Raw genomic sequence first — 14045 nt, 5'->3', positions numbered from 1 at the left:
GAAGGACGTCGGGAGTGTATTAAAATGGTAAAGATTTTATTGTATCGGAAAAAAAAAATAAAAGGGGGGGAAAAAAGGAAGAAAAAAAAAAAAGAGCTATCTGTACAATTCTAAGAGGCGGTAAATAAAGCGACGCTGTCCCTATCGGAACTTAAATAGCAGGCCTGGAGGGTTTGTACAATTCGAACAAAAGAAAAAGGGGGGGAAAGGGGGAGGGGGGAGAAACCCAGAGCTTAAATCTGTACATTTTATTTGAATTTACAGCGTTAATATTGAAATGTTTCCATCTCGGGGTTCGCCCTTTTCATTTCCGGAGCATGCAAAAAATGTCTAAAAAGAGTAAAAAATAATTCTAGCTTTTTTTTTTTTTAATTATTCTCTTCTTTGTTGCTGTTGTTTGTTTGTTTTGTTCTGTTTCGATTTGTTTCGTTTCTGACCACCTTCATATCAAAAATACGAAAGGCAGCTTCTTCACAAAAGCACGGCGATAGCAGGAAAAAAAAACCCGATAAAAATAGTATTTAATGGGTCAAACGAGGCAGAAATCGCACGGGGAGCAAATCTCTACTCTCTAGGGGAAGAAATGAAGGAAAAGAAAGGCCATAGTGTTCAGCTTGCCTTGTAACCCGTCCCCAAGTTCCCAACATTGCAGGGTGGTGGGGGGGAGAAAAATGTTCGGGTATTTTATTTTAAGGAAAAAAAAAAAGCATCAGATCGGTTCGTGCACATTGGAGACATGCAATGCAAGGAAGGAGAAGTCGCGAATTTTGTGCGCTCGCCGGGTTAAGGATCACCCGAATTTCCCCGAGCGTGGGTCGTTTCGGCGCCCGGAACTCGTCTTAACGCCGGGTTATGGATAAAAGAATGCCCGTGGTTTGCTGGTACAAAAAGAAACAGTAACCGAAACCTCAAAAAGAAGGGGAAGGAGGAAAAAGAAATCCAATATATACGTTTAAATATTTATACAGAAGCCGTCCGTAATTGCACCGTTCCAAAGATGTACGGGCGGAGGGATAGATAACAGACTCTGCGCCCTTACGGGTTTTGCGGTGTGGGCGAGCGCAGCCGCTTATTGCTGTGACCGAGGAGAGAAGCGGCCCGGCCCGGGGCCGGGGGTGCCGGGTTGGAGCTCTCGATTTGCCGGGGGTGCTTGTGGGGTGAGAGCGGAGCGATGGGCCGGGGCTGGGGGGGTGCGAGGGGGGAGGGGGGTGGCCCGCCGGCCGCCCCTCAGTCATCCACGTCGATCTCCACGTCCTCCTCCTCCTCGTCCTCCTCCTCCTCGCTGTCCCGGCGGCTGCGGGGCCGCTCCGTGGGGGGCGAGGCGGGGCGGGGCGGCGGCGGGGCGCCGGGCTCCCGGGTGGCGGGGGGGGGCGGCGGGGAACCGGGCCGCGCTTTGCCCCGGCCCTCGGCGCTGGGCTCCAGCTCGGCCAAGGCCACGATGTCCACGGCGGGGTTGGGGCCCAGCTTCTTGGCCGACTCCACGTCGGCCTTCATCTCCTCCAGGTCGCGTTTGAGCTTGGCGCGGCGGTTCTGGAACCAGGTGATGACCTGGGCGTTGGTGAGCCCCAGCTGCTGGGCGATCTGGTCCCGGTCCGCCGGCGACAGGTATTTTTGGTAGAGGAAACGCTTCTCCAGCTCGTAGATCTGATGGTTGGTGAAGGCCGTCCGAGACTTCCGACGCTTCTTCGGCGTCTGCCGCTGCCCGAAGATCGTCATCCCGTCCCTTCCTGCCGACGAGCCGTCACATTGCCACCTCGCCCCGAACAAACCCACCCCCCTCCTCCCTCCCCGGCCCTCCCGGATCCCCTCCTCGCGCCGTCGGCTGCGCGAACCGCCGCCCCCCGACGGGAGACCCCTTGCACCCCCTGCTCTCCCTCCTTACCTTCGGCCGCCTGCAGCACGCTGACTTCCAGCCCCTTGAAGGTTTTGCTGGCCAGCTCCTCCAGGGCGCACAGCGGCGACGTCTGCGAGAGCAGCGCCCGGCCCGACAGCGGCAGCCCGGCCGCGGGGTGCTTCTCGGCTGCGGACAGCAGGTGGGCCGTCCCGCACAGCGCGTAACTCCTCCGCACCGACGGCTTGTTGAGGATGTCCTCTATGCTGAAAGGGGTGAGGGGTTTGTTGGAGTTAGCCGGAGGCGGGAGGTGATCCAAAGGGCTCCTCCGTCGTTCTTCCCCCGAGGAAGGCTTGGCTTCTTCTTTGGAAGTCATGGTGGGGCCGGGCGGCGCGGAGCTGCCTTCCCCACCCGCTCCGGGGATGCGCTGCCGCGGGGAGAAGAGCTCGGGGAGGCGGCGAGCAAAAGTTGAAGCGCAGCTCCGGGTCCGGCCGCGGCCACGTCGGGGGGGGGGGGGGGGGCGGCCGCGGGGAGCGGAGCTCGGAGCTGAGCGGCCGTCGGTCCCGCGCCGGAGGTGGTCGCGCCGCGCCTCTGTCCCGGGGCTTCGGGAGAGGATTTTTTCCCTCTCTCTCTCTCTCTCTCTCTTCTCTTCTCTCTCTCTCTCTCCCTCCTCTCTCTCTTCCTCTTCCCGGCTGCTATTTTAAGAAACACCCCAAATCGCTGCACTTTCCCTGCCCTCTCCCCCCAAAAAAGAGAGGATTTCCCCCCTCCCCCCCAGCCCGGCACGTAATCAAAAATTAAAGAATAAAAATGAAAAATGCAAAAAGATACATAGAAACGGATATAAAAAAAAAGAAGACTTCGAAGAGGGGCAGAGCAGCCCTCGCACCGAGCCCTCGGACCGGGGGGAAAGAGGCGAGAAGAGACGGGGTAATTGACTATTGCTAACAAGTTATTGTTGATTGGGAGGTAATCAATTATCTTCAATGACACTTTTCGCCCTCTCTCTCTCGCTCGCTCTCTCCCGCTCTGTCCAATGCAGGCTTTTGCAAGTTCGGAGACCCATTAATTAGGAGGCGGTATGGAGGTGGAGCCCGGTTGAATTATAATGCTGAATGCACTTGTCATATTCGGGCCCTGCTATTTGTTAGGACATATATATTTTAAAATTACATTACAAAGCAGCCTTTATTGCATCGGGGTAATACGGTACAGTGAATAATAATAACAACAAAACAAAAACGCGGCGGCATCTTTTAAACAATTCTTTTACTTTATTATCAATATTTTTTAATCGATTTGTTTTGTGTTTTTTTTTTTTTTTCCTTTTACCGTTTCTCCCTCCTCTAAATTTCGGCTTCTACTTTGTTTCAAACGTCTTTTTCTGGCTCAACCCGGAGCCTTTTTGCTGTTTTAATGAGGGGAAGAAGGGGAGGACGTATCTCCAGGTAAGGCAGACCTTTCCTTTCCAATAAAGCCCGAACGCTTTACGCCGTATTTGTGGTGCTGCTGTTTCCCAGCTCCCTACACCGGAGCGGGGCGCGGGGGGCTCGGACCCCCCCCCCCCCCCCGGAAGTTTCTGCGTGTGGGGCTGCCGTCTCTCTCGTGGTTTGGAGGCTCCCGTGGGGGGGATGGGGGGGGGGTTATAATTTGTTATAGGGTCAGGAGACAAAGCGCGAGGACCGAGGGGGGACGGCCGGCCCGTGGTGTGTGTGGGGGGGAGGGGTCCCGCAGTTCTCCCCGCTCACAACCCGCTGCTCGACGGGGGGGGATCCGGGCTCTGCAGGAGGAGATCCCAACGCCGGCTCCGGCCCCAACTTTCCCTCCTCACCTCGGCTGGCGGCTCCCAGGCCCCTGTAGGTACCAAACAAGCACAAAAGAAGCAAATGGCTTCTCTCCTTAAAGCGCCCTCTTCCCATTTTTTATAGCTCTCTGGGAGTCTCTTTATGCAGTGACCTATTTTTAAAGGCCTATATTGGGTTATTCATCATATCAAATACTGCGAGGAGCTGGGGGGAGCCGGTCGGGGGGGAGCGAATTACACTGATTCTAAATCGCCGGGCTTCTTTGCTTTGCTAGGTGGATTATTTGCTTTGCTTTGCTTGGGTTTTATGAAGTGATTTAAACATATTTTAACCAATTAGAGACTTTCCTCCTCTCCCTTGTGTCCCCTCGCATTATTTTCCAGCGTGGCGTTTTATGTCAGGATCCGGGTTTTATTGAGAACTCAGCCGGGGGTGCTGCTGTTATAATTACAGAAACAAGATTTTATTTAATTTATTTTATTTTTTAAGGATGGGGGAAGAAAAGGAAAAGAAAACAACAAAATGAAAGGAAGGGGGGAAAAAAACAAACAAAACAGAGCAGGGGAGAAACTGAGCTGGTAACTGCAAAGAGATGCAAAGATTCCGGGTACTGCAGGGCCCGCAGTCCGCATCTCCCCTTCTCTGCCCGTGTCGGGGGCAGAGATTGAAGTGCTCCCCGCTTCTTTTTATTCTTTCTTTTTTTCTTGTTTTGGATTCCAACGGAATCAAAACGGGTGGAACCCGTGGGGGTGGACGGCAGCCTCAGGGCAGGTTTGTGGGGCTTTGGGGGTCCCTGTTCGTTTGCCTGTCCCTGGCAGGCGGTGGCAGGGCTCGGGCGCCGTGCGAGGAGCTCAGCTCAGCTCAGGCCTTGCGCCTGCCTTTCTCCTCGATCCCCCTTCCCCCCCAAAATGTCACACCGCTGAGAATGGGACATCTGGGATGGGGGCCGAGGCCACTCCCCCGGCGGGGTCCGACCGACCCCTGTCCGCTGTGCTCTCTGCTGCAGTCCCTTTGGTGATGTTGGTTTTGTCCCCTGCGCTCCTTTTGCCATCGCCGCAGCTCCCTCAAATCCGTACAGAGACCCCGCATCTGCCCTCCGGGGCTGGCCAAAAACGAGGGGACGTTCAAACCGGGTTGCCTCTGTCCTGGTTTAGCGGAACGGCTCAGCAACACCTTTCCACACTTCCATTATTTTATTTTATTATTATTATTTTTACTTTAGTATTGGCAACCAGCCCCGAATTAGAGACCCTCCTCATCCCACAGCCCCATCGCGTCTCCCGTCCCTCCGCGAGCAGCCCGGGGCGGATCCTGCCGCCTGCTCCAAACTTCTCATCCGCCCCGACGGCGGCTCTTCTCTTCTCATTTTGGGATTGTTCGGGGAAAAACTCCCTCAATGGGAGAATTTCATACCCCAGCCCCAGTTTTGCCAAGAAGGGGTTCTGCACCAAACTCCTCCTGGAAAAGTTTGGGGCTGAGAGGGAAGCGGGGCCGGGGGTTCCGAGGGGGTCTCCGCAGCCGTCGGGGAGGTGCAGCGCCGAGACTGATCCTTTTCCAAGGGAGAAAAGTGAGGGCAGCAGCGGCCTTTCTGAGAACCAGAAGACCCGAAACTCCCCGGGGACGCGCGGAACCCCCCGGCTCTGGGTGGGCACCTTTGGAGGCGCAGCTCCTTGGGGGTTTTGGGGTAGTAGTGATGCCCCCACCCCCACCCCCGAAGCTCTTTCTCCCAGGAGCTTTGCACGGAGCGGCTCTGCAGGGGCTGCTCGGCTTTGGCTGCTCTCTGCCCGCTTTTGTCCAGGAAAATGTCACAGCGCTAGAATTAAAGCGGGCGGCATAAATCATTCAAGTGTTGATCACCAAAGTAACTGCGTACAAATGACACCTCCTTTCCCGACATAGCTGAACTGTGCACGGCTCCCAGTTATGTCTGCCCTCTTTGAGTGCCCAAAACGCGTTGCTCCCTGTTAGCAGCTCGGGGAGAAGCAGCTCCGTGCCCTCGGGCTGACAGCGAGAGCGGAGTCCTGGCACAGCATCCCGCACGGGGCAGGGCTGGAGAGCCGGGATCAGAGTAAATAGCCGGGGGAGGGGGGAAGGGGTGTTGTGTCTCGAAGCCCCCTCCCCTGCTTTTGGGGCCGTGAGTCCGGAAGAGGAGGGAACGCTGCTCCGTCTTCGCTCCCATCGGAAAACAACCCCCCCTAAGTCCGCACCCGCCGGTCTCCGCCTCTGCTGGGGAGGGGGTACGGGGGGCCCGGGGAGCCCTGCGGAGCTGGGGAGAAGCCCCTCGGGGCAGCCGGTCTGCGGAGGTCGTTTTGTAGCTGTCGCCCGCTCCTTCCTCTCCTCGCAAACCCTTTCCCTTGTGGGGGGAAAAAAAAACTTCGCTGCACCAAAAATAAATGTGACCCGAGTGCCCGCAGCCGCCCGAGGAGCGGGGCCAGCGGCAACGCGCTCGGCCCTGCCCGGCTGCAGCGCGGCTCCCTCACACGGCCCTGCCCGGCCTCAAGAAGCGGCCAATTCTGCGCTCCCCCGGGGGTCGGGATGCGGGACACGGGAGGGGGTGCGGGACACGGGACAACGCTCTGCCCGAGCCAACTCGGAGGGGGAGAAACCCTCTGCCCCGGAACCACCGCCCAAAGAGGAGCAGCCGGGAGCAGCTCGGCTCTTTCGTTTGCAAACCGACTACCAGGGCGAAGCAGCGGCGTCGGGGCAGGAGAATCCACGAGGTGCGGGCACCCCCCGCCCGTCTGTGCATCTAACTTGAAGACCGTGAGGGGAGCTGGGCACGGCCACCCTATGCATTTGGGCAAGCACCGGGGCAGCTATAAGTCGTGGTGCTCTCGGGAAGGGTGTCTGGGGCCTGGGACAAGGAAAAATATAGGACCCTAACTGCCTCAGACCAGTCCCAGACACGAAGCTAATGCAACCCCCGACGAACGTCCACCTCCTTCTGTCACACCTGCGGGGGGTTTCTCAGTCCCAGATGTTGGGGACCAGTGCAGACCCCGCCCTTTGAGCAGTGAGGGACCCTCCCAGGGGTGCTCGGGGATCTGGGGCTGAGCCCTGCGGGGAGCAGTGAGCCCTGTGGCCCCCTCTAGTTGGATGTGGGTTCTGACGGGGATGAGGAGCAGCGGGATGGGGCCCTCCTGTAGCCGCCACGGGGAGCTCTGAAGGGAGCAACTCGGTGCATTTTTATTGTTTTAACTCCAGTATTTCCATTTCCAGCCCCAGCAATCCAGGCGGACGCGAGCTCCCAGGAAGAACAGCCACAACTTGACTATCCAAGGCCTGGCAAGGCGAGAACTTGTATGTTATGTTTAAGTATTTCGATGGGTGCACTCGTTCCTTCTCCACCCTGGAACAGAGAGCAGAAGGGACCGCTTCACCACACAGGGGTCCTCCTGTCCTGCGTTTTGGCCCTGGACAAAACTTTGCTGGCTGGGGGGGGGGTGGGGGCAGTGACACGGGGCTGTGACAGCCGAACCACCCTCCATCCTCTGAGAGCTGTAATATCTCCTCCGCTCCCGGCACGCGTGAATAATTCACCGGGCTGCCAAATCTAAGTAACGTGTGTGGCAGCTCTGAAGGAGGAGAAGGCCCGTTTTTGGGGGGCAGGAGGAGGTGCGGGGAATCAATTGAAACTTAATATAATGTGGGGGGGAGAATGGCGGAAATAAGGCAGGCAACTTCTTCTAATAACAATTCGCTGTTAATAATTCAGGAGCAGTCATTGGATTATAGCGCAATATCCGAAGTACGCGGTGCCGGCACAGTGCGGGTGGATAATGTAATCGGAGCTCATTTTGGCTTCCAATAAATTACAGCAGCAAAAGTTTCCTGTTAAAGCAGTTATTTGTATTTCTTTTCTGAAGGTGATCCCCCTCCCTCCTCCTCTTCCAACAACTGCAGTGAGGAAATTAATTAAAAACTAATATTCCCACCCCTTGCAAAAGCAGTACTGAGATGTGGAGAGGGAGGCACTGCCAGAGTTTGCCCGTCATCTCTTTCAACTTTATGTGCTGCCAGGCTGCTCCCCCCACCCTCCCTCCACCTCACTTCTTTTTGTGCTGTTTCTCCATCCTTCCTTTCCTTCACTCTGCCCCGTCCAGCCCCATAGAACCCCTGCAGGCACTGCCACCTCAGTGGGAGATTTCCAAACCATGGACACCTCCCCCTCCAATCTCTCTTGGGCCACTGATGGGACATGATGGGAACAACACCCAGGGATCATCCTATGGAGTTCAAGACACCGATACTGCTGGAGTGATGGATTGGCCCTGCCTAGTTGTGTCACCCTTCCATCTGCCAAGAGAACAAGCATGGACCAGATTTGCCCCCCCCAGGGATTTCTCAGGGCAGAATTCAACTCTTTCCTCAGTGTTAAAAAGAATCAAAATATGACTGTTCTTAAAATCAGTCCTTTCACTTTAGGCTTACTGTCCTTGTCCCTTTGGGGACCTGAAATGAGGGGGGAGCAGTGAAAAGCAGGGTCAAACAGTACTACTTCACGTGTCTTTGAAATCACATGTGGGTGAGTTTGCAACCCTGAGATGGCAGCTGTTCTTTCCATTCTGAACTGCAGCACTGTGCAGCACCCCTCCCTGCTCCCCAACCCGGCTTTCTTCTCCTCACACCCCTGGTGTTTCTCTCACCAGATCTTAGTTTTGCACTCAGAGGGTTCCCAAACCTCTCCCAGCCCACACTGTGCAATAGCTGCTCTCAGCCTATGCTGCACCTGTACCAACACAACACACTGCAGCTTGGTGTGATGGAGAGAGACAGGAGCTTCCTGCAGGAGGCTGGGGTGAAAAAATCTCCACGTGGCAGACTTCTACATGACATTTCCCTAATCCCTGCTCAGGAAGCGACTTAATCTCCAAACTCTGAGGTTTGATATCACTACAGAAGTGTCTCATCTTCAGCAGTTCCACCTCTGAGCATCCCAGGGCCAGCCCAGCCCCCTTCTCTGCCTTGCTCAGTTCACGGCACCCTGTCCTGTGTAATGAGATCCCACGTCGCCCTGCCTGCACCCAGGGCTCTTTTGCAGCTGATGTACGATCGTTGCAGTGCTGGCACTTCACTGCCTGGGCCTTCCCCCCCCCCCCACTTCTTTCTTTCTTTTTTCTTTTTTCTTTTTTTTCCTGCACACTCAGTAAAGCATGTGTAGTGTGTAGTGAACAGCCTCCGGATCTCTTCCATTTTTCTGCTTGAAATCTCCTCGGGGTCTACTTAGTTCTGCTGCTCTTTACAGGTGCAGAAAGAAACTCTTTGCTGATGCCAAATCTGCAGCGACACGTGGGGCCGGATCCTGCCTGAATACGACCAAAAGCAGTCAGGAACCCACATCTACAGCTGTGGCACAGCTTAACCAGGACCCACAAGTGTTCTCAGTTAGAACTAATGAAGGGGGTAAGGCCCAAAAGGCGGAGGCATTAAAGGCAGAAACAACGCGATTCAAGAGGAGTGTGAAGTGGATGGGGGGTGGGTGCTGCTTGTGTCCTGGCTTAGTATGGACGGCTGCGTTGTGTGCGCGGGGGGTGCGGAGGTGAGCAAAGCCCGTCGGGGCGGGGAAGCAGCCGCTAGAGGGAGGAAGGGGAACGCCGAGGGATCGGGGCCGGCTCAGTGTGACAGCCCCTGACCGGCTGCCTTCGGGCTGTCCCGGCCCATGGGGCTGTTTTCCAAGAGCTTCCCCTCTCCGGCACTTAACTCCTGCTTTTTTTTCAGGTCAGTAAGCAGCATACCTGCTCCTGCGGCTTCTTTTAGTTCCAGCTAAGAGCGGGTGTTAAAGGCCTCCAGTGCCCTGCTAACCTATTGCCAAAATCCCTTATTGCAGCTCAAGTGAGTGTCCACAAATTCTTGCATGGAGCAGAAACGTGACTTCAGTTTCTGAAGGTTAAACGTTTGTTGGCTGGTAACACAGGATACAAACCATAGTAGGTACGGATTTTCTTTAAAACCTATAACAGATCCTTAAATGCTGACCTCATTCTACATGGAGCTGTGGGAAGGGGTGATGCTGAATTGTAGGGACAGCAGTGCCCATCTACCTGAGCCATGAGGTGCTCTGGGGCTGCTCTCCTTGTGGTCTTTGCCCTTTTGCCCTGTTCATGCCCGCGGTCTGCAGCTCAGTGTTACAGAGCTGGGCATGCTGTGCTGCAGGAACACGACCTTTTGCTCTGAAGATGGTCAGAGCTTTGTGCTGGCAGCAAAACGGCATACCCGGTACAAATAGAAGCATTCTGATAATAAATCACCATCCATAATAAGAAGGCATCGTTAATAATAAGTCATCCGGGGGCCTCCTGAGACCCGCGCACAACTTACTGCAAAAATAGATAGGAAACATGGTGTGATCATTACAAGGAAGACAACAAATAAAAGGGAAAATGACTTTTATAGGCGTTTAGCTCTTCTCTCCTTTCCCCCAGCTTCCAGCCGGTTCTGCTATCTGCCTGTACCAGTGTGGCTATGATTTAAGTTTGGGCACAAACAAACTGAGCAGTGCAGATGCTGAGCCCTGGGTTCCAGCACCTGGGAGCTGGGCAGCAATTCTTCTTCCTTTCCCCCCGCCCCCTGCTCACAGTGTGATCCCTTTGCTATCCCTGTCTCCACAAAGGTCCTGCTTGCAGGCGGGCACTCCCTGCCTATGATATACAGGAGCCAGCTGAGGCCTTGCCCATAAATGTCGGCTCTTTCTGTACCTCTTCAATTGGCACGATTTGTTGCCCGCTCGCGTGGCTTTGTTCCTGCTCAGCTGATGGGGTGACAGCCATCGGTTCCCCCGTACAGGGCTCTGGGAACATAAATGGGTGTTTGCACTGAATGTTCGCCAGACCTGAGAATATTTTTGCTCACGTTTGTTGGAGGCTGAATTTGCAAGTCTTGTGTTGTTCCATCAGTGCCGCTGTCCTGCAGCACAGGGGATAGAGGTTAGGGCTGTTAAAATCCTTCTTGCTTTCTCCCCTTGTTTGCGTTTGCCAGGCAAACAATAGCAGATGTTATATAGTCAGTTCAGTTCGCTACTAGTCCCATTATGTTCTATTTATGTTTCACTTTATTGGCTTTTTTTTTTATTTTCCTATTATTGTTTCACTCTGGGGGAGGCAGAGGATATAATATATTCATCTTTATTATACAAAATCTGTGTGAAGCATTTAATAAAATGCTGTTTCCACACAGCTAGGAATATTACTGTTAGCTATTCTTAAGTTAATGCTCCTATTAAAAAATGTTTGATGGCTGCAGTGACTGGAACTGGTGTGGACAGAAAGCACACACACCACTCCATAAGGCACTGGTGGCAATCTAGAGACTTCCTGATGCCTCGTGGAAAACTTCTGGTGAGCCAGATTTCTGCTTGCTTTGCATGTTTCCAGTGCTCCTTCTATTATCAGTGGTAATCAGATGGAGAAGTTTTGCTTTTTCTCCCTCCCCAAACTCTTCTGGGCAGTGGCAGAGAGCTGATGCTTTTCTGTTTCACAGCCCCTGTTGGATTATCCCGAGTGCAGGGGATGGGCAGCACTTGGTGCAGGTGTCTCTCAAAAAGCAACCTCCAAACCTCCATCCTCAGACTGAGAGCTGCCTTGCTGGGCAGGCTCCTGTGCTCCTTCAGTCTTGCTGCTTTGCTGTCCTTTTGCACATTGTTCCTCTTTTGTTTTCTATTTTTTTTGCTTGGGACTGTTGGGGGCTGTCCTGCACCCACATGTGGCTTTCCTACCCTGAGAGGCGCCCTTGAAGATGAGCAGATGCTTATGGATGAACCACCCAGGGTGAGTGGTAAAGATAAAGCAAGCCTGACTTTCATCCTGCTCCTCTGCTTTTTGGCTGTGTGGCATTGACAGCACTGAAATAGAGATGGGTTTCCCACCGGGATCTGTGATTCCAGTGATTTTCCCAAATCCCTCAGCCTCCAGAAGCCATTAAGCAAAATCACTTTCTTCCCTGTGACCTCCCATTGCAGTTCCTGATCTGATGCTCTGTGCTGCTGTAACGCACAGCCCCTGAGACTGCATCCCCAGGAGCACCTCCCAAACTGGGGTGTCTGCTGAGCACCCCCAAACCAGCTGTGGGATAGAGCTCACAGCACTTTAGCTTTGTAGGTTCCCCAGCACAGAGGAGGTGGAGGCATGGGGAAATGTTACCTCTGTCAGTCTGGTTTTTCTTCTTTCTTAGCATAAACCCACGTCCCAGGAAAAAGGGCAGAGTTGTATTTAAAGTGCTCCTTGTTGCTGGTGGGAGGACTACAGGTGGAGGTGATCTGAGTGACCCAAAGGCTCATGCAGCCTGGGGAGGTGGTGATGCTGACATTCTACTCTAGAAATGGAGTCTGGAAGAGCCAGTGGAAGTCATGGGTATATCCAGCCCTATATGCCATGAGGGTGAATCAGCCCTATTGGGAAATATGGTACCTACCCAGCAGGTGAGTGGCATCTCCATCAGTTCAGTTGATAGTCCTGTGGAGTAGGGAGGGAATGGTGCATTTTCACTCTTGGGCTCTTTCCCTTACTTTTGATCATACTGAAGTCTGTCCTGGCAGAAACTCCTCCTGGCCATAAGCTCCCTGCTCTGTTTCCCATAATCAGCACTGGATCATGTGTCTCCATCACTCAACTACCTGCACCCCAGACACCACTTCCCTAAATTAACCAAAATTAAGGTTAGACACCTTCACAGCCTCATGTTCTCTTCCACCAGCCCCTGAGCTCCACAGAAAAAGGTGACCATCAGCATTGCATTGTCTCAGAGCTGCTCTCACCTCTGAGCCAGCCCCGTTGTCTTCCTCTCCCTGCACTGGTCCATCAGATGAGGCTGCAGCTCAGTGCTTTGCTGGCTGTCTCCATGCTTCCTGCATCCCGTTTCCCTGGTTTCGCATGGCAGCAGCCCACGTTTGCCTGCACGGAGCCTTCCTCCGGTTGCTGGCAGCCACGCTTCCAAGCCCAGCTTGCCGTGTTCCCCAGGGTGGCGGGATTGATTGGCTCCAGCCGGAATGGGCATGGCTCTCCGCTGCTTGGACCGAAATGCAACCATCTGTTACACCTCTAGTTAAAAGTACATAAAGTTGAGCATTTGCGTGTAGACAATACCACCCCTGATACGCTTTCTACCGCACATCCCTCTCCCGCTTTGGCAGGATCTTGTGCCATGATGGGCCCAGTACAGAACAACCAGCACTTCAGCTCTGCTGGAACGAAGCGGAGTGGATGTAAATCAGCCTTTCTCGCTTTGCTGCAGCAGCCTGCCCTTGGTTCTGCCTTGTTCCGTGCCCCTTGCTGGGGCTGAAGGCTGATCTGTGCTGGCACCCATCGTGCCAGTGGAACCAGGTGAGCGATTCCATTGGGCAAAGGCACTGAGGATAAAAGGGCAGAGTAGAGATGTGGAAAATGAGACTATCACAACAGCTCAGCAAGTGTTCAGCTGTATGGCCCATGAAGCCCTGCACCTGTGGAGGGCTGGAACTACCGGAGCTCCCCTGCTCACTGCTGCTAGCCTGGCCCCATGCTGTGCTTGCCTTTGGGATGTTCTTGCTTGGCACTGTCATGTAGGATAGGCAGAGTGGCAGGGTGGGAAGGTGGTTACCATCCTCTCCCTGGGAACTATTGAGTATAGGAGGTTTCTGCTATAGCCTTAATGAGATTAATCCTGGCATTTCCACTTGCTTGTCTGCTCCATTCCTGTTTTCATGGCTTACCATTCTTGAAAGAGATGCTGTTGGGGGTCAAGGTTGTTTGTCACTCCACCAGCAGCTGTATTTCTTCTGTGCATTCTACTGTACATCCTCAAGGGAGATTTCCCTGTCCACCACTGTGCTCAGAACTGTTGACAGCTGCTTGCTGAGAGTAGGCACATGTGGACAGGATGGGTATGGGTTAGTAGGAAAGGGCTGGTGCCAGCAGGCTGCAGGAAGCCCAAACACACAGTTATGGTCATGTCTGTTGCTGTTTCTTGCCCCTCCTAATGCTGTGGGCTGTGTGCCCAAGGCAAAGCAATGAAAAACAACCAGGTGATGGAGGTGGGAAATGACCCTGACAAGGCTCAGGTGAAACGAGAGCACTGCTTTTGTGACATTAACACAAGTGCTGTACTTGGTAGATGATGAATATTCAGGGGCCTGAGCCCTCTCCCAGATCCTTCCTGACTTATAGAGGGGCAAATGGTGACGTATCACCATCCCTGACCTCGATCTTTTTTGTGGAGTAGTGGTAAGAGAGGCTAAAGGCATGTCTTGGGTTTAACTGCGGTGTCTCTGAAAGCTGAGAGCAGGGGAGAGACATCTGAGCTGGGCAGAGGGACAGCAGATGGATTGGAAGGAGCATAACCTCATGGAAATGCATGCTCCAGTCCTTGCAGCTGGCATTAAGGGTCAATTATTTTCAGTGTAACAACTCATTTCTAAATGGAAAGAGAGCGACCTGCTG

At 53.9% G+C, this 14045-nt stretch overlaps 1 protein-coding gene across 1 annotated transcript; it reads right to left on the bottom strand.

The window, feature by feature from the left end:
• Window positions 1-1191: 1191 nt before the first annotated feature.
• Window positions 1192-2583, bottom strand: LBX1 (ladybird homeobox 1). Its single transcript, XM_015866904.2, has 2 exons — window positions 1883-2583; window positions 1192-1727 (listed from the first exon to the last, which is right to left on the bottom strand). Exons 1-2 carry the CDS (start codon window positions 2205-2207, stop codon window positions 1228-1230), a joined length of 825 nt encoding a protein of 274 aa, XP_015722390.1. The 5' UTR covers window positions 2208-2583; the 3' UTR covers window positions 1192-1227.
• Between the last annotated feature and the right edge of the window lie 11462 nt (window positions 2584-14045).

The sequence above is a fragment of the Coturnix japonica genome, chromosome 6, assembly GCF_001577835.2.
Source record: "Coturnix japonica isolate 7356 chromosome 6, Coturnix japonica 2.1, whole genome shotgun sequence".
In the NCBI taxonomy this organism is placed as follows: Eukaryota; Metazoa; Chordata; class Aves; order Galliformes; family Phasianidae; genus Coturnix; species Coturnix japonica.
The sequence above is the reverse complement of the archived record's forward strand: the minus strand, read 5'-3'. Positions and strand labels throughout refer to the sequence as shown.